This window comes from Stigmatopora argus, chromosome 14 (genome assembly GCF_051989625.1).
Source record: "Stigmatopora argus isolate UIUO_Sarg chromosome 14, RoL_Sarg_1.0, whole genome shotgun sequence".
NCBI classification, from domain to species: Eukaryota; Metazoa; Chordata; class Actinopteri; order Syngnathiformes; family Syngnathidae; genus Stigmatopora; species Stigmatopora argus.
In genome coordinates, this window is record NC_135400.1 from 2,832,724 (window position 1) to 2,859,745 (window position 27,022).

Genomic DNA, 27,022 nt, shown 5'->3' on the forward strand with positions numbered 1-27,022 from the left:
CCCGGTCTAGGGTGTGGTCTGCCTTACGCCCAGCTGGGAAAGGTTCCAGCACATTTCGCAACCCTTGTGGGGATAAACAGTCGGGAAGATGAATGAAAAAGAAATGCAATAAGGACCGTAAGGGTTCTATTATACGCTGTCAAATTAAGCAGGACAGTTTTTTTAAAGTTTGTATTAAAATACATATTATTGTTTTTACACATGGTTATGCCAACCAATGGTGCAGTGGTTCTTCTGACTGACTTTGGTGTGGGCAGTCTGGGTTCGATTCCCATCGGTGGCAGTGTGAGTGACCGTCTCTCTGTGTGCCCTACAACTGACTGGTGACTAGTCTAGGGTGAAGTCTGCCTTTTGCCTGAAGACAGTTGGGTTAGGCTCCAGCACCCCCGCAACCCTTTTGAGTATGGGCGGTATGGAAGATGAATGAATGAATGACACATGGTTATTGTTATGTTAGCGTGGCATCATAGTTGGACTCAAATGCAGGGAAGCAGTCAAGGGCTTGGAAGGAGCGCTCTCACAAAACTTTAATCATTCAAAGGCAGGAATCTTAAAAAAAAAACAAGGACTGGGCATCAAATAACAAAATCAAACTTGATATGGAAAGACATGGGGTAACGAGTAACTTGGCATGGAAACTTGACATGAATCAAACAAGGTAGACGATCCGACAAAAACTAACAAACACACAAGGTTTAAATAGACAGACAAGGGTTGATTACAAAATACATGCAGCTGGTTACGAGAGGAAGGGAAGCCCGGAGGGAGACAAGAGGCGAAAAGCAAACAAACCAACTAAAACCCCAACTAACCCTAACAGTTATATTACTCATTCCCCTAATTAACTCAGGTTTAAGTAAAATTGAGTACAAAGAAAACAACTTCTCACATTAAAAAAAACTAAAAGAACTAACGTGAGACAATTATTGAGTCGGTCATCTGTACCAATTAGGTGTTCATTTTTGTTTTTCATTGAGTTGTCAACCTTAACTCTATTAGCAGTTAATTCATGTTCTTGTTTGCTTTGAGTATATTTACATTTGCTGTGAATAGTATGTTATTGAAGACCTGTCCGCTTTTTTTAATCTTCATTTTTAGTTGCTCTCTAAGAGTTAAAGTTAAGCCATAAACCTGGACTAAAGGGGCGATTTAAGTCAGGCAAATGTGATGTGCTGTTATTATGACAATAATTTTTACCTCTCCTATACTTTTTAGGGGCAAGTGGCTGGGGCTCTTACCATGGTCGCTGGGGCTTTGAAACCTTCAGCCACCGGCGGGCCTGCATGATACGTGGTTGGGCTTTAGAGAAACTGAATGGCCTACGCTACCCTCCCTATGGAGAGAATAAATTAAGCTGGATGCGCTGGAGCACTTCAGCCAAAACAGCGTGTTTACTCATGTAATGCAAGAAAATGTAATAAGTGTGAATTCATAGATTGGTGTGGAAGTGCTGTACTGTCTTTAGTTCAAAAAAAAATGCAGCAAATACATAATTATGAAAATAATGAAACTATTGTGAAGTTCCCCACACTGAAAACCTAAAGCACTTCTTAATAAACAAATTCAGTTATAGTCATTCATTTTCTGTATCGCTTATCCTCACTGTGGGCAGTAGTCGGGGGGTGGGGTTTTGGGGGGGGTTGGGGGATGTGGGGTAGACACTGCTATGCAATGCCAGGTAATTGTAGGCCAAAATGAGACTCACAAGCACTCATGCTCACACTCATCCCTAGGGACAAGTTTAGAGTGCTAAACCAGCCAAACATGCAAGTTTTGGGGATGTGGGAGGCATGGAGAAAAATGCAGACTCCAACTCCCTGAGTTGAGGCGCTGCTGGTGCTCGGAGGCGGCATCGTCCACACAGAAAGGTGAGAAGTCACCGGGAATTGAACCCTTGATCTCGTCGATCTCAGAGCCAGACAGACTAAGCACTCGCCACCGTGCCTCATATAGCATAAAATGTTATTACTCAAGTGATGAAATAATGTAAACTCAAAATTGATTCACTCCCATAATGACTCAGTTTGGAGTTATATGCAAGAATTGCAATGAGTTATGTTAATCCCGGCTTCATCCACTTCAATCTGCTGCCCTCTGGAAGGCTCTACAGAGCCATAACTGCGAAGACGAACAGATTCAAGAACAGTTTCTTCCCAAGAGCTGTCACCATACTCAACTCGAGTTCTGCACCTAGGACCTAATCAAGTCTTATTACTACTACATATACTGCTTATTTATTATGTTGACCTCTTATTTTATCTATTACTATTTAGTGATTATTTATTTATAATTACTATATATTGATTATCTGTGTTTGTTTGTTGTTGCGTCCATACACTCAGTGAGTGGTGCGCTGTTAGGTTTATCATTATTATAAATGTGTATCAATATTATTATATTATATATGTGCTTGCAACGCAGAGTTATTGACATTAATACAAAGCCCATTTTAATACATCTCTTGCATAAGTGATGACTGGTTCGCATCAAGAGAACTGTGCATCAAGATGGTTCACATCGAACTGTGGATTGTTATGGGAAGCATCAAGATGATTCACATCGAACGGTGGATTGCTTTGGGAAGCATCGGCTTCTCAGGATGGCTCACAACAAGAACTGTGGATTATTTTGGGAAGCATCATCTTCTCAGGATGGTTCACATCAAAACTCTCTTGGGAAGAGTCAACAGACCTACAATTGTTTTGAGAACTGAGATAAATTGTTATGAGACTCTAAAAATGTTTAGACTTCTGTGGGGCATGGTGTTAAAATCTTATGAATAAGTTAGCGAAAGAGACATCAAGTTAGGAGAATGATCTTGACCGGACACGTGGGTGGATGTATTCTCTTCTTGCAAGAATTAAAGGATGTGACTTCAGATGCCTCTTTTATTGAAAGGTGAATTTGGAAATACCTAAGGATAAACTTATCATTTTTGGTCCTTCGATCCTGTGGTCAACAAACCGAAGAAGAATCCGAGCGCTTCCGATCGATATCTGGGAAGACCGTGTGCACGGCGTTGGTTGAAGACTAATCCTACTGAAAGAGACATCTGAGGACATCTCTGGTAAGTCCACATGAATGTCTGCATTTGTTGACGGTTGCCAAATGCACGAAGGGGCATTACATGTGTAGGTCAATTTTGAGAAATGAGACAATAAAACCCTGTATGTACTAGTTTCTACCAGGTAAAAAGACAGAGCATGAGTCTATAAAACTTAGGGCAGTTCGGGGTGTCCTGTACTGTGGTCCGGAAAAGTACAAATATAACTCCGACAGTATACATGTGGGTTGCGTGTGTAGTTCTGATAACCTAAGGCGGAAAAGGAAGAAAGTTACTACCTAATTACACGAACTCACTACAAAATGGGGAAAATCAAAGCGCTTCAAGGGTTAAATTTATGGATAAACAAATATGGGTTTGCTGGCCAGCTTAATATGCATGAAATAATAAACCTGCAGGATAAAATACGCACTAAGCATAGAGGTAATCTATATATAATATGTGAATGGAGATACAAGCGAGACGGCTTGTTCCACAGAAAGAAGAGTGATAAAACGGGTCCGTTGTGTAAAGAAATAAATAAAAAGAATAGCGGGGCCTCCTCGGCTGACGGGGGAAATATTTGCCGAGATAGGTGGCGAGAGAATAGGAATGTTAGCCAAGAGATTGGGAGAAAACAAATGAGGAGGTTAAACAGAAATCAGGTTTTCAAAAATGCTATGTGCTGGGTTTGTGAAAAATTATGGCATATATCGCGTGATTGCCCGGACAAAAGGGTCTCTAAAAACAAGGCATGCCTGCTCAAAATGATTTGAATGAGGATTTTGAATATGAGGATGTTGAGCTAAATTTAATGGAAACATTAACCATTTAATGGTTAACAGACGAAAAGAAATACAAAATGGCCAATTAAATGTTTGGCGGGGTTGCCAAACCTGCATTTTTTATCATACTCTAAACTTGCCAAATAATGCGTCGACTGCGGGGGAAGCGCTCTCTTTTGCTGCGGCTGCTGATTTGATTGGAACACGGAGAAACATGCAGGCCGTGGGGCGACCGATTGGACGGTGTTAGAAACAGAAGCTTGATTATGCAGTCATTCAATATACAACTTGTGCGCCCGGACAGCACAAGCGACTCATTTTTTTTGGGACCCCTTCCATGAAGACATTACAATAATTGGCCTTGGGGGTGCTGAAGCAAACTTGAGGGCAAAAATGGGTTTTGCTATGATATAGTTATGCTTGCAGTATATTGTGATTATGGGGTCTTGGCAAAATATTGTGATATAGTTGGATATTGGAAGAGGAATTAATTTAGCTCATTAATGGTAGTCTTCTCTAAAATGTGTTATGCACAGAAAAAAAAAGAGGCAACATTTCAAGTGGTACCTCGCTGGTTTCTAAACAAAGATAAGACTGCTGCTTTTGCAGCGAGCGTGAAGGTCACAGTTCGCGGCTAAGGGCGCGCTTCCGTTTGAACATTTCATAATAAGAGCAAAACATGGTCTGCAAGGAATTCAGGGTTATGCGATTACTTTCGCATTCATTTTCGGGTTTTAAACAGAAATATATTTTAAGGTGATAGAAAATCTGTTATGGTAAAGATTGATTTGGTAAAAGCTTTGGATTTGGGAATAGAGCAAAATAGACATTTTTGAGCAATTTGTAGATTTCGAAGGGCTCTTAATTAAAGAAAATTAGCTTTGGGAGGATAAAAGATATTAATACTGTTTTTGAATGGTTGGATTGTTCAAAATACTTTAACATAGGAGATTGGCTGGTTAAAAAAGGGATGATTTTTTTTTCAATATTATGGCATATTGGTGAAAATTTGTGGGTCCTTTATCAAACATTGAAAATTGTAATTAGGAAATGCCTGGTAAAAGGTTGATTTCTCTATTTAATTATTGTGGATTTCTATCGTGGTAACAGAGAGCTATAGGAAATAGCTCTTATCTTAAGTAAACATCGTATGAGGTGATTTGCAAATTATGTCTTAGGTATTGTGAGTTATTTGGTTGTTAAAGATATCAAACATGAAATTAACAATGCAGAAATGGCAAGAGAAAATTCATGGCATTCGTCCAAATTATTAGGTAAATTGTACCTGGCTGGGGTAGATAAAATAATTGATTTAGGATGGGCATAATTTCCCTGGGACTGAAGAAACATGGGGTGTTTTTCAAGTGCACAGAAGAACATTCCCTGTTTGTCCTGAGCGGGTGAAATATGCTTTGGCGTGGGGCATGTTGATGACTATTAGGATATTACGGATTGGATAAGCATTGATCAAATTGATACAACCAAATGACGTTGCTTTCTATTGCTTTAAGGGCATACAAATTAAGAGAACTTTAGCTTAAAACTTACAGCATTGCAATTATGGGGTTAATGCACCTAAATGTTACAGAGATAACATTTGACAAGAACAACCTTAGATAAGTGGGAAATGGAACAATTCTCCAAGTTTCAAAATCTGGCTAAGAAACAGATTATGTTTGTCGCTTTGGGTTTGACAAAATGCGTTGGCGCATGAATTCTGGAATATTTGAGGAATGGGAATCCCATATCTAAAACAAATTCGGGGGAAATTTGGAAATAGGCTGTTTGGCACTTTGGCCTTTCATGGTATGAAACAAGTGATGACATTATGTCTATGTTCAAAAAATAGCATCTCCAAATTATAAAATATCAACCTTTGAGTAATGCTTTAAGTAGATGGGTTGTCTAGGAATAAAATGGAATGGGCAAAATTCGAACGGAATGCGAGATAAATTGACGGCTACTAAAACAAACTTTAGAGATGAAACTATTGCCGCCTCAATTCTGCGTACAAACAGCTAAACTGATAGCATTAACAGAGGGTATAACTTAATGCGAAATATGGAGGTACATTTTTTACAAACGGTTAATATACTTGAGTGGGTGTGTGTGTGTTTCAATGTGTCACAACTTTTCCGTTATTGCATTATTGGCAAACAAAGAGTTAATCAGAGCCACCCGCATGGCAGTCGCTCATCCTGGCTGACTAGGGCGACGAACGGCGGCAATTGAATTTCCAAAACAAATTTCTATTTGTAGATGTGTGGCACGCGAATATAATACATTAATTGCCTAGTTCCTTCTGGAATGATTATTGCTGATAGGGCAGCAAAGGGGGTGAACTACCAAGAAGCCCCACTGGGGATGGTGGTTTACACCTGTGATGAAAATTTACGGGCCACTGATGTATGGGTAAACGACCCAAATTGAAAGACTAGTAATTAACGCATCAACCTTGCGGTTCGAGGATCTACTAATGGAAGCGGGGTGGTTCCAGACCTTCCAGAGTGTGGAGTATTCCTGGTGTCCTTGAGAATTTGTGGGTTTTCTCCGGGTACTCCAGTTTCCTCCAACAAACCCAAATTATGGATGCTAGACTGGTTGAACGCTCTAAATTCCCCTGACTATGAGTGTGAGCGTGGATGATGGTCTGTCTTTTTGTGTTTTTGATTGGCTAGCCACCAAGATATAATCTACCAATCAAATATCAAGGTGGAAGAGGATTTGGAAATTTGATATTGATTTCTGAAATCGCCAATAAGCCTTTTGGGGATGGCGGCGGCAGGTTAGTACAAAAAAAACAAAAAGAAAGAAAAAAAATTCACCAAATGAAATTTTTGACAGGAATGTAGCAGCAATACTCCACATTTGAAACTTAACGTGGAGAAACAAATAATCTGCTCTGCCAAATGTGAAATTTGGGCTCACTAAAAACAAAAACAAATTGGTACCTCTGCTTACTTGGGTGAGCTGCTTTTAACAAAGCTAGCTTGAGTCATGGGAAGTCCTTTGTCTCGACAGGGGGGTGGTGGCCTCGGTACGGTGCCACTACACAACTAATAGGGTTAAGTTGGTGGCAGAGCATGCTTAACCTGTGCTCGGCATATCAGTGCACAATTTGAAATTCCGAAGATTTATAGTGATAATGGCACCCAAATTGTGTTAGCAAAATTGTTGGCTGGATGGACAGAAGGTTCCATATCTCGTTATGAAATCACTGCCTACATAACGAGTTCAACAGGACAACAACATAAGGAAATCATATTTAGTAGACCATACAAATCGCCATTATTCACTGCACGATTGGAACTGGAAAAATCTTTAAGAAAATGCATTCAAATTGGAATAGCAGAAGGAAACTGTGCTTCTCAACAGGAAACGGACTGGACCAACGGTGGTGCTCAACCTGCAGTATAAAGAAGAAGCACTAGCACGCCGAGAAGGGGACGTGGAGCCACCTTTTGCATTGTAAGAAGGTACCCTCAGTTGAAACGGTTGACGAGACGGGTAAGATAAACTTTCTGACCTAATAAAATGCAAACACTCCAATATTAATTGGAAAGAACTTTGTATATTGGTTTTATTGTCTCCATGTGGTTTCAATGGTTCAAACGTTTCAATTGAGGCTAAACCTTCTTACAAAGGGTTAAAACAAACGAGCAGACGAGAGAAAATGCGATCTGATATAACATCTCCCTCAATCACCATTCTTTGGGGAAAGTGTTTTTACCAAAAAAGTGTCCTGCTTGTAAAGAAAGGGAAAAATATTGAAACTGTGTCTATCCTGTTACAGAAGCAGTGAATGACAAGTCAATTTTTCCACTGTGCTAACTTTACCTGTTTGAACCTTACAGGGCATGGTCTGAATCTGGGTGCGGTAGATGAGACATGGTGTGCCCATTGTCCAAGACAAACGGTCTCACTGATTCCACGTTTTGGCTTATGGTGGTGAAGTGGGGCAAATAAATTATATAACTCCTGTAAAAAAAAAAGAAACAGGACTATGTGCTTTGGTTTCACTGTTTTTACCAGTATCTGTTTTAGAGTGGAGGAGATACAATTGGCGGCTCGGAATTTCGGTGCGGCAACTGGCCTCTCTCGACGACGTCGGCGACTGGCCTCTCTCGACGACGTTGAGCCTCATCGAGGGATGGCGATCCGACTTTTGGGTTGGTTTGCCAAATTGCAGCAGGAGTCTATCTTTGTTTGGGTTACGCCAAATAAAAATATGAATAGGATGAACAACATCCATTACAATGTCAAAAAAAATGGATTTGAAATGAAGGAACAGCTGGCAGCCACCAGTCTCATGACTTTACAGGAACGCAAAGTGGTTGATATGCTTCTGACGGTTTATGTGCTCTTGAGGGAGCAGGGGGCATATGCAATGTTTGAAAATGTTGCACTCAACAACACGTCCCCCAATGGGTCCCTAACCTGGGCCGTTGAAGGCCTGCAGACCCTGAACCGGAAACGAAGAGGCACTCTAGAGTGGAACGGTCCACCTACTGGCAGACTGGTGGGATAAGGTCTTCGGTAAATGTATAAAAAATTGGCCTTCACTGAGGTGATATTAATAGCTGTTTTGGCTAATACTTTGACAATGTGTGGGTATTGTCTTATCCCTGCTTACGCTTTTTGCTAGACCGACTTAGGGTTGATACAGTAGCTCTAACAAGTTCCGAATTACAAGGATTGTATCTGCTTATTAGACAGCCTACTGTTGATAACATTGATGTCCAGGATTATGCAAATTATGAAAATGAGTTGAACGAGAATGATTTTGTTCTTCCTTTTTCAGGCCAGATATGCAAGTAAGGTGAATTCTGGTAAAGATCGAGACAACGGACTTCCCCCAAGTGTATTTGTAGTTGTCATAAATAAAAATGATTATGGGATTGCGTACAAATATATAATAACAGGGGCGAATGTTAGGTTTATCATTATTATAAATGTGTATCAATATTATTATATTATATATATGCTTGCAATGAAGAGTTATTGACATTAATACAAAGGGCATTTTAATACATCTCTTGCAAAAGTAATGACTGTGGTTCGCATCAAGAGAACTGTGCATCAAGATGGTTCACATCGAACTGTGGATTGTTTTAGGAAGCATCAAGATGGTTCACATCGAACGGTGGATTGCTTTGGGAAGCATCGGCTTCTCAGGATCGCTCACAACAAGAACTGTGGATTATTTTGGAAAGCATCATCTTCTCAGGATGGTTCACATCAAAACTCTCTTGGGAAGATTCGACCAACCTACAATTGTTTTGAGAACTGAGATAAAATGTTATGAGACTAAAAATGTTTAGACTTCTGTGGTGTTCATGGTGTTAAAATCTTATGAATAAGTTAGCGAGAGAGACATCGAGTTAGGAGAATGATCTTGACCGGACACGCGGGTGGATGTATTCTCTTCTTGCAAGAATTAAAGGATGTGACTTTAGATGCCTCTTTTATACAAAAGTGGATTTGGAAATACCTAAGGATAAACTTATCATGCGCTCTTGGTCTGCTGACCTCACTTGAGCTACTTATTTATTTATTTCTTATTTATTGATTATTTATTTGTCTGTTTGTTGTTGTTATTTGTGCACTATGTGGTGAAAGCAGTAAATCTCATAATATCTGTATAATGACAATAAAATCATTGAAATCAATTCAACATGGAACGTGGAAACATGGAGCATAACAAAACAGCGTAGCAGGAAGGAAACAAAGCAGACAATCTGACAATGAAGTGACAAACACAATGGGCTTAAATAGACAGAACGAGGAACTGATTGTCAATCACACGCAGTTGATCAACGAGAGGAAAGTGAAGCAAGGAGGAACACGAGAGGCAAAAGGCAAACACGCACACACACAAGGAAAAAGTAATAACAAAACCCAACCAAACGTAACAGTTCCCTAAGCCCTAAGGGACAGATCCCAGATTTCCCAAAACCGTGTGACCATAACCCAAAAAATTAATCCAGGTGGGGAGGGTGTGATGCGGTTTCGAATCATAGTCTAGCAGTAGACCGGTCCGGCCGGTGAGGAAGCGCCAAGCTGGTCTGTCCGGCGGTCGTCCAGTCTGGCCTGTGAGGAAGCGTTGGGATGGCCGGTTTGGCGGTTGTCAGGTCCGACCCGTGAGAAAGTGGCGTGCTGCCCCATTGGGAGGTCGTCCCGCGAGGCAGGAGCCTGACGTCTCGCCCCGGATAGTCGCTGGAGCGGTGACGGCAAAGCGACAGAGCGACTCACCCAAAACAGGGTCAACTTCGGAAGCAGCCTTGACCGGGAAGCATGACGGGTTATCGCCCTCAGAGTCGTCGCTGGCGCCCAGAGGGTCTCCGGCTGGCGCCGAGAGGGTCTCTGCCCTCGGCCTAAAAGTAGACTGTGCTGAGAATCGCCACCGTCGGTGCCCCCGCCGAGAGAGTCGCCGCCGTTGGCGCCCCCACTGAGAGAGTCGCCGCCGTCCGAGCGGGGGGCCAGGAGGAGCACGCAGAAGTGGGGCGCCGGCATGGGCACTCAGGAGCGGTGCGCTGGGACAGACGCAAAGGAGCGGGGCGACGTTATGGGCGCACAAGGGCAGAGCATCAGGACGGACGCACAAGAGCGGGGCATCGGGATGGGAACACAGGAACAGGGCGGCGGGACGGGAATACGGGAACGGGGATCTCCTTCCATCAGCAAGGACATTGAAGATGAGACGTGGCTGGGTCTTTCGGCATGACAATGATCCCAAACACACAGCCAGGGCAACAAAGGAGTGGCTTTGTAAGAAGCATTTCAAGGTCCTGGACTGGCCTAGCCAGTTTCCAGATCTCAACCCTATAGAAAATCTGTGGAGGGAGTTGAAAGTCTGTGTTGCCCAACGACAGCCCCAAAACATCACTGCTCTAGAAGAAATCTGCATGGAGGAATGGGCCAAAATACCAGCAAGTGTATGAAAAGCTTGTGAAGAGTTACAGAAAACGTTTGGCCTCCGTTATTGCCAACAAAGGGTACATAACAAAGTATTGAGATGAACTTTTGGTATTGACAAAATACTTATTTTCCACCATGATTTGCAAATAAATTCTTTAAAAATCAAACAATGTGATTTGATGGTTTTTTTTCTCCACATTGTCTCTCATGGTTGAGGTTTACCCATGTTGACAATTACAGGTCTCTCTAATCTTTTCAAGTAGGATAACTTGCACAATTGGTGGTTGACTAAATACTTATTTGCTCCACTGTATGTGTGTGCGTATGTATGTATATTGGATTGGATAACTTTATTCATCCCATATTCGGGAAATTTCATTGTCACAGTAGCAAGAGGGTGAGAATGCAGATACAGGAAAGGCATAGTTACACAGTTACAAGTTAGACAATACAGTTGCAAAGGCCGCAGAACAACAAAGCAAAAAGCACAAAGTACAAAGCAAAGTATATGGGATCATTAAGAATCATTAAATCAAATTATTAAGACAGAAAAGCAGCAAAACACAAAACGAGCAAGAGCGGACGGAGCTAACGCTACTGGCTGCAACTTGAGCGTCGCCATCTTGGTTGCAGTAGCAAAAACGGATACAGACTCAAGAAAAAGACGCTGTATTCGAATAGAGACGACCAAAATACGCTGAGTTACTTCACAGAATATTTATTCCTAATATATATAAATTCTATTCAGAGCTGATCTTTTTCATCATAGGCGCCGTTCAAAGCGGCAGCCAGTTGCAGTAGCTCCCTAAACCCTCACTCGTATTCTGTTTTTACAGCTTTTTTATTCTTTATTTTTACGCTTTATGTCTCTTAAGATTTTACTTGTTACTTTACTTTATATTTTATGTTCCATACTTTAATGTTTCAAAACTTTACTTTCAAGACTCTACTGCAAGACTCAAGTTGTGCGAGAGGCAGTCTTTGATCTATCAGTTTAGTTTATCTTTGCAAATTCTGGACATTACATTCTTGTCCCACTCAGCCATGCCTCCGCTGTTTTACACAAAGGATCAGCTGTTAGCGCTATGCAACACCTGGATGCCCCCGGACCTGGACCTCCCCGCGGAGTTAAAGAGGAAGAGAAGAGGATGCAGAGCTGGACGAAAATGTCAGGAGAGAAAGCGACGCTTCAGACCTAGCATTCCATCTTTTATTATGGGGAACGTAAGATCTCTCCCCAATAAGATGGAAGAGCTAACGGCGCTTTCCAAACTACAACGACAATATCGGAAAATCTGCATTATGTGTTTCACGGAGACCTGTCTGAATGAACTAACACCAGACTCTCTCGTCTCCTTGGATGGCTTTCACTGGTGAGGGCGGACAGAAATGCTGAGGGGAGCGGTAGGAAGAAAGGTGGGGGACTAGCTAAAAAATTCTTTTTTAACTGTACACAATATCCATCCTCCTTTCTTCCGGGAACAGGAAGTGAGACTGGTAATGCGGTCTGTGAACACCAGGAAGGCTGCGGGCCCAGACGGAGTACCTGGGAAGGTGCTCAAAGCCTGTGCTGACCAGCTGGCTGGAGTCTTCACAAATATTTTCAATTGTTCCCTGCAACTATCCATCATTCCATCTTGTCTGAAATCTGCCACCATCATCCCTGTCCCCAAAAAGCCTACCATTGGCAGCATGAATGATTATAGGCCTGTTGCCCTCACGCCTGTGATCATGAAGTGCTTTGAAAAGTTGGTAGCCCGCCATATCAGGAATACAATCTCTCCCTCAATTGACCCTCACCAGTTTGCTTATAGAGCAAACAGGTCCACTGATGATGCTATTGCCATTGCTCTTCATACAGCACTGAGCCATCTGGAACACCCTCGGGAACTACGTGAGGATGCTCTTCATTGACTACAGCTCAGCCTTCAATACCATAAAACCGGACATTCTGACTGACAAACTCTCCCACCTTGGACTATCCTCTTCAATCTGCTGCTGGATAAAGGACTTCTTGACCAACCGACCACAGACTGTTAGACTTGGTCCCCACCTCTCTTCCTCCATTACACTAAGCACTGGCTCCCCTCAAGGCTGTGTACTGAGTCCTCTTCTGTACTCCCTGTACACCTACGACTGTACACCCACCCACCAGTCTAACGCCATCATCAAATTCGCTGACGACACCACTGTGGTCGGACTCATCTCAGGAGGGGATGAGTCGGCTTACAGAGATGAGGTCAACAATTTGTCTTCGTGGTGCTCGGTGAACAATCTCACACTGAACACCACGAAAACTAAAGAAATAATCTTGGACTTTCGCAAACACGGCACAGATCTGGCCCCACTCCTCATAAATGGAGTATGTGTAGACAGGGTCCAGTCCTTTAAATTCCTGGGGGTCCACGTCACGGACAAGCTCTCATGGTCTACAAACACCACGGCAGTGGTGAAGAAGGCTCAGACACGACTCCATTTCCTCAGGGTACTTAGGAAGAACAACTTGGGCTCCAATCTTCTGAGAACCTTCTATAGAACCACTGTAGAGAGCATCCTGGCGTACGGCATCACAGTGTGGTACGCTGGAAGCACGGCGGCAGACAAAAAGGCTATGCAGAAAGTGATTAACACTGCCCAGAGGATTGTCGGCTGCTCTCTGCCCTCACTTGAAGACATTGCCAGCCCGCGTTACCTCAGCAGAGCCAAGAACATCATAGGGGACCCTTACCACCCCGGTCACAATCTGTTCCAGCTGCTGCCCTCTGGCAGACGCTATAGGTCCCACAAAGCTCGGACAAATAGGCTTAAGGACAGTTTTTTCCCCACATCCATCAGACATCTAAACTCGCGCTAACATACACACATTCCCTTCTGCGGCATATGAATAGATGTTTGGTTGGTGATCTGCCTCCTACTAGCTGACTTGAAGGAAGGTAAGTGGCAGACAGTGTGCGGTAATCGAGAGGTAAGCGACCTGTATGTAATCGAGAGGTAAGCGACCTGTATCCACAACAGCGGAATGACAAATTACAAGTCCGTAACTTACACTTAATTAGGTCTTTTGCCGATTAAACGTAGCTCATGGAGAAGCACCATCAATTTCGTCACACGCAGTTTCTGCGTGTGATGACAAGTAGGCTTTTTTGTGTTGTGGTAATGACGACATGGCCTATGTCCGATTATTATTATTATTATTATTATTCCTATTTTCCTATCGCCATCGAAGCTAATGATGAAAATTGAGCCTGTCCGGTCATATTTCTGGCATAGTCCGTTTTGAAAATGGCTTTAAATCAACACAACAATATATTTGCTTGTGCAGCTAAGTTAGCGCACTGAAAGTGGCGCGCACACACCATTTTCCCGGCTGTAACAGGCTTGCTAGCTTCGGAGTTGACCGCCCTTTCTTAATGATGTCAATTTTTTCCTGGAAAAGTCCGTCTGGAAAATAGATTTGTGAGCAAATCTGCAACAGAATCCATTTGTTTTTGCCTCTGTTTTTGCTGTGAGTCGGCCATTGTGGGTGGAGTTTGCGATCTCTAGCTGCCTCACTATGGCTTTGGCCCGCCTACTAGCCAATCATAGTTGGTGAAAGCAATGACGTATCCCAGCCAGCAAAATGCTAATGCATATGAAAAAGCATTGTGGGGTTGCCAACTCGAAATCTGATTGGTTAAAAGCAACAGTCTAGTTTAATGCAGCAGAGCCCGCAGAACTGATTGTGAAGGCTTTGAGGCAGATCTGATCTGGCAACAAATAATGGCTGAAATGTGATTGGTTAAATGCTTCAATATGAAAACATACATCTGGAAGCAGTTCAACCAGGGGGGGAAAGCAATGAAAGGACGCTAACAGACCATTTGGAATAATAAGTATTGATGGACAAAATATAATATGATTCAGATATTTTCTTAGGCCAGCAGAGAAGGCCTTGAAGGCCCTGACAGCCCGCCACTGATATATATATATATACCGTATTTTCACGCCTGTTTGGCGCATCGTATTTTACGCCGCAGTGTCAGTAACGAGTGCTATTTCTGTATTTTAGACACACAAAGCACGCACCATTTCATTAGACGCATATATATTATATATGGATAAACATCGAAACGCAATAGCGCTGGCTACCGGAAGCATCTTATTTCCGGGTTCCGGTGCGCAGTGACTGCTGGGAAATATAGTTCTTGGGCGCTACACCCACACGCTAAAAACACGCTTTAAAAAGGCAACGGAAGCAAAACTGAGTTCAGTAGTGCTTTATTTGGACATTTTACAATTTACTCAAGTCATCATCACCTTCAAATCCCTCAAACTTCTCATCTTCTGTGTCAGAATTAAACAATTGCCCAAACGAGCCTTCCAAATAGCCGGGTCCCCCCCTCTCTTCGTTCTCAGAGTCACCGTAATTTCCATGTGGCTCCTTAGAAATTATGACGGCTTTGGCAAAAGCTCGAACAACCGTGCAAGCAGACACGCAGGAAGTGCTCAGTCAGGCTCCGGAGCTCTCTCGGCGCTCGGCCACGATCGCCGCCGCCAGCCGGCCGCGAGTGCTCCCGCTGAAGGCCTTCACAATCAGTTCTGCAGGCTCTGCTGCATTAAACAAGCGTCGATAAGACTTGCTTTAACCAATCAGATTTTGAGTTGGCAACACCGTCATTGCCTTCTCCCAGGTGTAGGGATACGTCATCGCTTTCACTAACTATGATTGGCTAGTGATAGAGTGGATTAGCCAGAGCTACCAAACTGTATCTGGAGTGAGCTGCACAAGCAAATATATTGTTGTGTTGATTTAAAGCCATTTTCAAGATGGACCTTTCAAGAAAAAAAGCTGGACATCATTAAGAAAGGTCGGACAACTCCAAAGCAAGCAAATCTGTCACAACCGGGAACAAACATTTTCAGCACTAAATCGAATAAAAACGTATACCAGAAATACGACAGGACAGGCTCGACTTTCAGCATTAGCTTCGATGGCGATAGAAAAGAAGGAAGAAAGAAAGGATGGATATTGTGTACAGTTAAAAAGTGATGGAATAATCATTATTATAAATGTGTTTGCAATGAATATAAAGCCTTATAATATACATGCTTACTATATTAATCAATATATTTGCTCATCCTAAATGTGTAACTATATTAAACAATATATATATATGTGTTGATCGCTTTCAACGAAGACAAACGCTTTCGCCAAGGTCGCTCTCCAGGACAGCTGGGATCAGCGAGAGATACAAGTACGCAAAGACATAAAACAATACACTGAGTTCTTGCTCCGAGGACTGAGTACTGGAAGACAGTGTTTTGATAACCTTCATGATGTTATTCGGTTGAGCTTATACAATTGTTCAAAACAGACAGTTGTTTTTGCGTATGCAATTGTTTAAATCAGATTACCTTTGAATGTTTTGGTTATGTGCCGCTAAATGGACCGAAGAGTATTCCGCTCGTCAGAATGCACTGGGGGCTAAGACGACGTCACATTGCATCTCCTTCGAAGTTGTAAGCAGAATTTGTTGAAAGATGTTTTTCCTTTTTTAATTAAATATTACTAATAATGATTTAAAAGGTTTGAATCATTATTCCAACAAAAAGGATTTGGGGTGAGTAAAATATGGCTATATTCCTAAATAAGATTTCAATTGTATGAGGTTATTATTGATTATTTTTTTATGTGTCGCAGCTGTAGCTGCAGTAGAGGTTTTATAGCCATAAAATAGTTTCTGAGGGTTGGATTAATTCGCTGAAGGCGTCGCTAGAAAATGCACGGACCACCGCTGCATAATATTCTTATTGAGGGTTGGATTGATTCACACACCACTACTGAAGCCTAGGTATGAAATGCACGGCCCGCCACTATATTATATACATATATATATATATATATATATATATATATATATATATATATATATATATATATATATATATATATATATATATATATATATATATATATATATATATATATATATATATATATATATATATATATCAGTGGCGGGCGGTGCATTTTCTGGTAGCGGCTTCAACGTATCAATCCAACCCTCAAAAACTATTTTATGGCTATAAAACCTCTACTGCAGCTACAGCTGCAACACATAAAAAATAATCAATAAATTAATGCTCAAAAATGGGGTAAAATCCACTTCCTAGCAGCATTACATGATTAAATACAAATATTGGAGCTTTTCAGACATTAAAACCAGGCCAGGGGGTGATTTTCCTGGGAAAAGACAGCGATGAACGTCAATGGCGTACGGGCAAACATTGCCCGAAAATGGGGTAAAATCCAGCCGAAAACAGCATTTATTGATTAAATACAAATACTGGAGCTTTTTAGACATCAGAACCGGGCCCGGAGTATCATTTCCCCGGTAAAAAGACAGCGATGAACGTTGATACGTCCATACGTGAAATGACAAAAAAATGCACTAAAATTAGGTAAAATCCACTTCCTAGCATCATTTATTGATTGAATACAAATACTGGAGCTTTTGAGACATTACAACCAGGCCAGGGGGGTGATTTTTCCTGGGAAAGGACAGCGATGGACGTCAATGGTGAAACGCCAAAAATTAAACTGGGGTAAAATCCACTTCCTAGCAGCATTTTGTGATTAAATCCAAAACTGGAGCTTAAATACAAACACTGGAGCTTTTCAGATATCAGAACTTGGCCCACAATTGAAATATTATTTAGGAATATATTTTACTCACCAAAAATCCTTTTTACACAATATCCATCCTCCTTTCTTTCTTCCTTCTTTCCTATCGCCATCGAAGCTAATGATGAAAGTCGAGCCTGTCCTGTCATATTTCTGGCATAGTCCGTTTTGAAAATGGCTTTAAATCAAAACAACAATATACTATTTGCTTGTGGAGCTAAGTTAGCACACTGAAAGTGCCGCACACACCATATTCCCGGCTGTAACAGGCTTGCTACCTTCGGAGTTGACCACCCTTTCTTAATGATGTCCATTTTTTTTCTGGAAAAGTCCGTCTGGAAAATAGCTTTGTGAGAGAAATCTGCAACAGCATTCATTTGTTTTTGCCACTGTCGGCCATGTGGGTGGAGTTTGCGATCTCTGGCTGCTTTGGCCCACCTACTAGCCAATCATAGTTTGTGAAAGCAATGACATGTCCCAGCCAGCAAAATGCTAACGCCTATGAAAAATCATTGTGGGGTTGCCAACTCGAAATCTGATTGGTTAAAAGCAACAGTCTAGTTTAATGCAGCAGACCCTGCAAGAACTGATTGTGAAAGCTTTGAGGCAGATCTGGAAGCAGTGCAACCAGGGGGAAAAGCAATGAAAGGAAGCTAACAGACCCTTTGGAATAATAAGTATTGATGGACAAAATATAATATGATTCAGATATTTCTTAGGCCAGTAGAGAAGGCCTTGAAGGCCCTGACGGCCCGCCACACACACACACACACACACACACATATATATATATATATATATATATATATATATATATATATATATATATATATATATATATATATATATATATATATATATATATATATATATATATATATATATATATATCTTGGGGGGGGTGTTTTTTTTCCCTTTTTTCTAGAGGTCTGATGTTTGTTGTGAGTCAAGAATAGCGTCGTCGCTTGTCTGCCATTTTGCGTCGGGGGCTATTCTCTAAACACAACATACCAGTCAACAGAGCGTGTACATTGAAATAGCTATAAAGTGTTCAGTGTTTTAAAACAGCTTGCTTAGTCATGACCGAAGGAGGTGCAGGAAATATATTCCCCTCCCGCCTTTATAAATATTTAAACCATTTTTCCAGAATCTATGTTGAATCGCGTACAAACTAACTTGTTGCGTTATAAAAAAAAATAAAAAAACGTTAGTAAACTCGTCAACAATCTATTGCTAAGAGTATTCTCGCAACCATTTACCATTTAGTCCTCTTCAGTAAGTGCAGTTAGAGCCCGCCGCGTATTTACACCACCACCTTTAGACATCTAGTAATTAATATTATATCTATCCACCACAACCGGAGGAGGGTGGACGAGGCCGGCCAATGAAGAATAAAAAAATCAAAACTCCAAAGTTATAAAGAATAAGTGAAGCTTTTTCCTTCCTTACGTCGTTTCTTAAGTAAGTCGTTTTCTGGTGACAATAGAACATTTCGGCATCACATTCTTTTCATGTATCTGCTCCATCAGAATCATTTTGCAATGTAGATAACCTAGCCGTGTCGGTAGTGCCAAGCTGAATCGTTTTGAGTAGACACCCTTGATAAATGAGCGCTTTTCCACAATTCATTGTCGTCCTACGTAAGAGTCGTTTTCGAAATTTCGCAAACTACATCAAAGCCATACAAAATTCTGATGTGGTCGTAACTACAGCAAATGCTCAGTATTTAGATTAGGCCTCCCGCGCGAGGCCATGCTAGTTTCTTAACGAGACGTTTTTAACTTTGTATAAAATAACAACCAACACGTATAAAATTCCGTATTCAACATGGAATGCTTGGCAGGTGTGGCAGATAATTATATAGAACGATACTTCGGAACATGGACTTTTGTACATTTTTATTATCTGTCTTGATGCTTAACTTTTTTGTCATCCTGCCAATCTAGTCGAATATTGACGGAAGGAGGGTGTACTTTCTTGGAGAGCGGTGAATCAGAAAACGTGGTACCAGTTGTGAAGAACAGCGTGTGACCGTATTGAGTGAGCAGTTTTCCCAATGTGTGTGACAATGGGCGACATCAGCGACTTAGACCGCCAAATTGACCAGCTCAGACGATGTGAACTTATTAAGGAAAACGAAGTGAAAGCACTTTGTGCCAAAGCCAGGTAATGTAAAACTGCTAATATACACCTTCCACCAAAGTTAATTTTATTTTATTAATTTGATACATTTGTAGTTATAGTATTAAATGAATTATTTGGACAGATTTTCCTGGAAATGGCTGAAGTATGTTTCTTAAGCAAGTCGTTTTCTGGTGACAATAGAACATTTTGGCATTTCATTTCATTTATCTGCTTCATCAGAATCATTCAGTTTTTTTGTACAAATATTGACATTTGCAGGTCATCTGCCTGTTTGTTAATGTCCCTTCTTGCATTGGACCTACATGTACGCGTATGTTGTAGCGAGCAACAATGAAAGTCTGAGGCGGTGTATCGGACCAAAGAGCCATGCACCGATGCTTTGTTGACATGTTTCAGCATCAAAAACGCACAATGTTGTCCCTCAGACAAAATGTTCCCCCCGGAAAAACAACCTAAATATATATATCTAAACATAATTCCGGAAAAATGTCCGTGAGCATTCTGATCAGACATTGAAATTGAGTACACTCGTACCTCTACATGCAAAATACACTGTAATCCAGGGGTTAGCAAACCGGTCCTCAAGGGCCGCTGTGGGTGCAGGTTTTTGTTCCAACCGATCCAGTACAACATTTTAACCAATGAGATTTCTGCAGAATAAAAAGAAGCACCTGACTGCGATAAACTGATTGCACTTGTAGGAAACCAGGTTGGTGAAAAGGTGCCCTCTCTATGGGTTGGAATGAAAACCCGCACCCACTGCTGCTCTTTGTGGAATAGTTTGCCCACCCCTGCTGTCATCTATACTTACCAAATTAATTGGTTCCAGAAGTGGTTTTGTAACTTAGATACAGTGGTACCTCGACCTACGATCAGCTCTTCCTATGACATGCTCGAGGTACGATGAAAATTTCGATCGAATAATTCGCCCGTTATACGATCAAAATTTCGAGATGCGACCAAGCCAGGTGGCCATGACATGAGAGGCTGTTTATCATTGTAGCGCACTGTCTTTTTTTGCCGCATCTTTTTTGTGTAAAACAGATATCTACGAGCACTGAACGATTTATTCAGACGAGTTTCGACCAGGAAACGCACAACGCGCATGCGCGGGCAAAAATAGGGCTTTCTGGGTAATGAAGTATACTCGTGCACACAACACCGATAGGCAATGGCACCCTTTCTCAGAATAAAACTTCATTACCCACAATCAATGTGGGTAGGCTGTTATTCCTTCCTTAGCCTCTTGGCTCCTGCGATCGCTCATTCAAGACTACTTCTCGTTAGCAAGTGGTCGTGCGTTATCCTATTGTGAGGACATTTTTGTGCATCATTTTCGGAATATTTTGAATATATTGGACCCTCATAAAACACTCACTGTTGTCAGAAACCGTACTCTTCAAATCAGGTGGCTTTCATAAAAATTTTAAACATACTAACTAAATTTCAGACTAAATTTCTAGATGTGAGGGGGCCATAAAAATCTTGGAAGTCGTTTATGTACTTGTGAGAAGGCCTCATATTTTATTTTTGCCTGATTTTTTTTTTTTTAAATCAGGATAAAGTTTAAACGGTAAAGGGAAAATTACAAAATTGGTCTTAAGTACCGTATTTTCACACCTAGAGGGTGCACTTAAAAATCTAAAATTTTCTCTAAAATGGTCGATGCGCCCAATCGGTCGGTGCGTTTTGTCTGCACTAAACTCAATTTTTGCATGGCTCTGACCGCTTGAGTGACTGGTTTTATTTCTTGCCCGCACGCTACTTACTGCAATCAACGTTCACCCTAAAAATAGCCTGTCCGCGCATTCCGAGCATTACCGTAAATCCATTCAAAACATCCCAGGGGAGTGGTAAGGCATTTGACATCCGTGTGCTTGCAGCACTTTTAACCCTCAAAAACACTATCAATACTACAAACAGCATATCAGAGCCATACAGAGGAAATGCCTGGCGTGAATGACAACACAATGCGGGTGTGAACGCTTGGAAAATGGGCTGAAGCTATGGATCAAACAATTCAACAGCTTTTCTAACAGATTGCTAACGGATGGCCAACATTGTATTTCGGGCAGGCAGCGTCGCACAAGTTACGTGAGTGACGATTTGGAATGAATTGTCGATGCCGATATAACAGCGAGGAGAATCGAAGGCTTGTGAGTTACAATGGATTGTGGATGACTGAGCTCAAGCACTGTTCGAGCTTTCGCCAAAGCTGGAATCAAGGTCCCAGAATACACAACTCTGACTGACAATGGAGCCTAGCAAGTTAAACGCCGAACTCTTTATATCAGAGTGTACCTTTGACCTCAATAAAGCATTATCAAAATTAGTTTTGCTCGTGCTGTCTTTTAAAAAACACGCTAGTGCCAAGTGTTAGACTTAAAGTTTTAGCTTCTGACTCCAATTCCTAAATCTGTCTTATCCCGTCTAACAATGGTGCGTGTTCTGCATCGAAGGAAGGAGACTAGGGTTTGCGAGTTACTCCACAGATGTTTTATTCCTGATATTGATCATTACGGAGCTCCGTGTCTCCGGGTCCCTTTCCCAATATATAAAACCAGCTGAGCATCGCCATGCTTCAGTGGAGGATTAAAGAGAACAATGGTCCACACCCGCGTTTGCCCAGTTATAGTTATACAGAATTGAATATTCATTCGCTGATTCTAATGATATGCGGACTGTCCCACGACGGTCTGGAGGAGTCCCCCCCCCCCTGGGAACTGCTGGCCCGTGAATCCAGATCCGTCCTTGGTCGCCTTATCTGCTGGAATCCACCGCGTCTCCTTTGAAGTTTCACCTCTGCGACCTGGCACCTTGGTGTTCCTGCCCCTTAGCATCCACCATCTGTTTTCTTATCAACATGTAACCAACCTCAAAGCAGAGACTTTAGACAGAGACCTTTTGTTCATTGTAATCGAGTTAAGACAGTGGTTTTACTCCTACAGTGGTAATATATCAGAATGAAATAGCTACAACAAAATGAATGAGTAAAATATGTCATATTCTTCACAAGCCTAACATACGCTAGCATCTAGCATAACATACGCTAGCGGATAGCATACCATACGGTAGCAGATAGCATTACATAGGTATGATAGCGGCTAGCATAGCATACACTAGGTGTGAAAATACGGTACTTGAATTGGGCAATGGAAACGGTGTACAAACACACATTTGCATAATTTAGATAATTCAGTGGTTCTTAACCTGGGTTCGATCGAACCCTAGGGGTTCGGTGAGACGGTCTCAGGGGTTCGGTGGAGCCTCTGCCGCGGAGGTCAAGACACATCGACTCATTATGTCTATCCACAATGACATGCCCCGCTGGCTGCAGATGATCACTTGACATTGCTTGGCCAATCAGCGCTGCGAGGAATTCATATATCTTGAATTAGCAAAAGTAATATTTTATTTCATACTAAAGTAGGGTTCGGTGAATGTGCATATGAAACTGGTGGGGTTCGGTAGCTCCAACAAGGTTAAGAACCACTGGGTTAACACAATAACTCAATCTATTAGTCGGGGCGATTGGGACAACCCTAGAAATGTGTAACTATTCCTTGAAATATTAACTCTTAATGATAAAATAAAATGATTTCAGACCTTTTGAAAGTGCACACTATATGATGGGCTACAGAGTCAAAATGAACAAATGGCTTAGTGTCTTTTTATTTTTTAATTTCATTGATGTTCACCTTAAACCAAAACAAGTACAATGATTCTCCTTCACTTTGGGGCGTCAACTTTCGCGGCTTCATTACATCACAGATTTTTTTCTCAGGTATGTGAAAAAAAGTTATAAAAATATCTAAATCTACGTTGAAACTCGCAACCAGAAGACAAGAAAAATGGCGGAAGTCAGAGCGCCGCTTCATCTCTTAGCGCCGAAGAAGGAATATAGTATAATAGGACAATGGGCGCGCCAAATATCATATCAAGTGGCCAGATGCCTTACATCTTGCCATTTTCTCCTTTTGTTACGAGTGAATTTTGCATCGCGCACATCACCTGTTGAAAAAGACTATTTCTTTTTGAGTCGCCGTTGAGTCCTAAATATTGACGTTCCTTGATATGATTAAGGCGTAGCACGCCATTGCGGCATAAATGGCGTTTTCTTGTACATAATTCAGACGGTAGGAATGTTTTTCATGTTAATGGTGTCCGCCGTGCGGTTAAAAGTGACACATGGGAAGTGAACTCTCGTTCCCTCTGGAAATGCACTCGTGTCGTGGCGATCTGTATGCTGAGAATAAATAAAAATAAATTCTCGTGAGCTGAAGAGGTCCGAGGTGTAACATCCAGGTTGCCGTGCTGCACGTTGCATTGACCGTTCTTCTCCGCCCAAATCTAGCATCTTCCGAGGTGCAGAACTGCAAATTATTGGGTGGATTAAGACACCCTGACTCCGAGGAATAAAAAAAATGAACCAGCAACTTATGATGGAGTTATATGGCCGTGAAGCTAGCATGACGATAGGACCTCAACACACTGCATGGAGCTATTATTATCATATACTTGTTCCATTTATTATCTTGATTTTTTTAAATTGAAAATTAAGTATTCATAAAGTGAATAGGAATCTGTAGAATTAATTGGTTCACTCCAGCCTAAAATCCAGTGGCAGGAGGTGCTGTTACCTGTTAAAACTGCTTATCCCTCACCCAGTTTGAAGGGTCTGTGGAATCCTGTTAATTATTATTTTTTGTGTGTTAACAGAGAAATTCTGGTTGAAGAAAGCAATGTCCAGAGAGTTGACTCTCCCGTAACAGCAAGTGTCAATTTTGTATTTCTCTTCTGAATCATCCTTCACATTTTGTGATAATCCCTATTCAATTTGCAGGTCTGTGGCGATATACATGGTCAGTTCTATGACTTGAAGGAGCTGTTCAGAGTAAGTTATTTCTTGATCGTATTAGTATTGTGTTTTAAATAAAATCACATTAATTGCCATAGTGCCAAAATTTTATAAATTGTCTTTGTTATTGCTGCAATTCTGCCAAAAAAAAACCTCAACCACAAAATTAAATACAATACTCTCATTTACATTGTGGAATAGGTGATTTATAAAGTTACTCTTCTCTTATTTTTTTGCTAAATTCCCATCACAATAAGCTTTGATTACGAAATAAGGCATTTTCATATATTTTTTTTTTCATTTTACTGAAGATTGATGATGAGAGAAGTTAACAAACACTAATTGATAATAAGATTGGTTGTGAACGAATTTTAGCAGAGAGCTTGTAAGCAATGTGCGCGTGCACAATTGCGCACTACTCCTGTTCTCCGCGCACAGCGAACATATGCAGTGCACAAAATAAAATCCAACCTGAATTGTAAAAAAATTAATAAACGCATTACAATTTTTTCTTTGCCATTTTGCAACACAACTCAGAGAGTTGCAGCCTGTCACTGACAAACGACAAGAAACGGTAATTTTGGATGAAATTATGACTAACACTGTCCAGCCAATGATATGATGCGGTTCATGTCACTCACGTGTTTACTTCCGGGGCATGAGTAAATGTTAACGACATTGATTGGCTGCGTTAGTTATATGTGAGAAAATACGGTCCAATCAGATTTGTGGATATTCTACTCGCATTTATCAAGATGTTTTATTCATATATAATATAATATAATATAATCGGACATAGGCCCCTGTTGTAGTTATCACAACACAAAAAGCCTACTTGTCATCACACGCAGAAACTGCGTGTGACGAAATTGATGGTGCTTCTCCTCGCAAAAGACCTAAATCTAGTACGGACTTGTAATTGGCATTCTGCTATTGTGGATACAGGTCGCTTACCTCTCGCTTACCTCTCACTGTCTTCCACTTACCTTACTTCAGTCAGCTAGTAGGAGGCAGATCACCACCCAAAACCTCTTTTTATATTACCGCAGAAGGGAATGTGTGTTATGTTACCGCGAGTTTAGATGTCTGATGGATGTGGGGAAAAAACTGTCCTTAAGCCTACTTGTCCGTGCTTTGTGGGACCTATAGCGTCTTCCAGAGGGCAGCAGCTGGAACAGATTGTGACCAGGGTGGTAAGGGTCCCCTATGATGTTCTTGGCTCTGCTGAGGTAACGAGGGCTGGCAATGTCTTCCAGTGAGGGCAGAGAGCAGCCGACAATCCTCTGGGCAGTGTTGATCACTTTCTGCACGGCCTTTTTGTCTGCCGCCGTGCTTCCAGCGTACCACACTGTGAGGCCGTACGCCAGGATGCTCTCTACAGTGGTTTTATAGAAGGTTATCAGAAGCTCGGTGGCCAAGTTGTTCTTCCTAAGTACCCTGAGGAAATGGAGTCGTTTCTGAGCCTTCTTCACCACTGCCGTGATGTTTGTAGACCATGAGAGCTTATCCGTGACGTGGACCCCCAGGAATTTAAAGGACTGGACCCTGTCTACACATACTCCATTAATGATGAGTGGGGCCAGATCTGTGCCGTGTCTGCGAAAGTCCAGGATTATTTCTTTAGTTTTCGTGGTGTTCAGTGTGAGATTGTTCACCGAGCACCACGAAGACAAATTGTTGACCTCATCTCTGTAAGCCGACTCATCCCCTCCTGAGATGAGTCCGACTACAGTGGTGTCGTCAGCGAATTTGATGATGGCGTTAGACTGGTGGGTGGGTGTACAGTCGTATGTGTACAGGGAGTACAGAAGAGGACTCAGTACACAGCCTTGAGGGGAGCCAGTGCTTAGTGTAATGGAGGAAGAGAGGTGGGGACCAAGTCTAACAGTCTGTGGTCGGTTGGTCAAGAAGTTCTTTATCCAGCAGCAGATTGAAGAGGATAGTCCAAGGTGGGAGAGTTTGTCAGTCAGAATGTCCGGTTTTATGGTGTTGAAGGCTGAGCTATAGTCAATGAAGAGCATCCTCACGTAGTTCCCATGGTGTTCCAGGTGGCTCAGTGCTGTATGAAGAGCAATGGCAATAGCATCGTCAGTGGACCTGTTTGCTCTATAAGCAAACTGGTGAGGGTCAATTGAGGGAGGGATTGTATTCCTGATATGGCGGGCTACCAACTTTTCAAAGCACTTCATGATCACAGGCGTGAGGGCAACAGGCCTATAATCATTCATGCTGCCAATGGTTGGCTTTTTGGGGACAGGGATGATGGTGGCAGATTTCAGACAAGATGGAATGATGGATTGTTGCAGGGAACAATTGAAAATGTATGTGAAGACTCCAGCCAGCTGGTCAGCACAGGCTTTGAGCACCTTCCCAGGTACTCTGTCTGGGCCAGCAGCCTTCCTCGTGTTTACAGACCGCATTACCAGTCTCACTTCCTGTTCCCGGAACGTCAGTGTATTGCTGTAGGGTGGTGGTGGGGGTGTTGAGATTGGGTCTGATTTGTCAGTCTCAAAGCGGGCAAAGAAACGGTTCAATTCCTCCGCTAGTGAGGCATCTGCATTAACAGACATATTATTATTATTGTAGTTGGTAATATGTCGTATTCCTTG

The 27,022-nt window shown here is 41.8% G+C and overlaps 2 protein-coding genes and 1 long non-coding RNA gene across 9 annotated transcripts in view; 2 read left to right on the top strand and 1 right to left on the bottom strand.

Moving 5' to 3' along the window:
* aldh3b1 (aldehyde dehydrogenase 3 family, member B1) overlaps positions 1-2,878 on the top strand; it is a 45,403-nt gene extending 42,525 nt beyond the window's left edge. For 6 of the 7 annotated variants that reach the window (XM_077618996.1, XM_077619001.1, XM_077618997.1 and 3 more), the window contains one exon: positions 1,216-1,580. In XM_077618996.1, the coding sequence (XP_077475122.1) occupies positions 1,216-1,403 (188 nt within the window). In that variant the 3' untranslated portion in view covers positions 1,404-1,580. Of the gene's footprint in view, positions 1-1,215; positions 1,581-1,733 lie in introns of those variants that run through there. The other variant, XM_077618999.1, reaches the window with a different exon arrangement.
* The window catches only part of LOC144088535 (uncharacterized), a 40,755-nt gene extending 22,030 nt beyond the window's left edge, over positions 1-18,725 (bottom strand). Inside the window, exon 1 of the long non-coding RNA XR_013304894.1 lies at positions 18,670-18,725. This is a non-coding gene — a long non-coding RNA (uncharacterized LOC144088535). The remainder of the gene's footprint in view (positions 1-18,669) is intronic.
* Positions 18,719-27,022, top strand: part of LOC144088534 (serine/threonine-protein phosphatase 4 catalytic subunit B) — a 38,587-nt gene continuing 30,283 nt past the window's right edge. The window contains exons 1-4 of the mRNA XM_077619003.1: positions 18,719-18,871; positions 19,357-19,576; positions 24,275-24,326; positions 24,399-24,449. Of these exons, the coding sequence (XP_077475129.1) occupies positions 19,467-19,576; positions 24,275-24,326; positions 24,399-24,449 (213 nt within the window). The 5' untranslated portion in view covers positions 18,719-18,871; positions 19,357-19,466. The remainder of the gene's footprint in view (positions 18,872-19,356; positions 19,577-24,274; positions 24,327-24,398; positions 24,450-27,022) is intronic.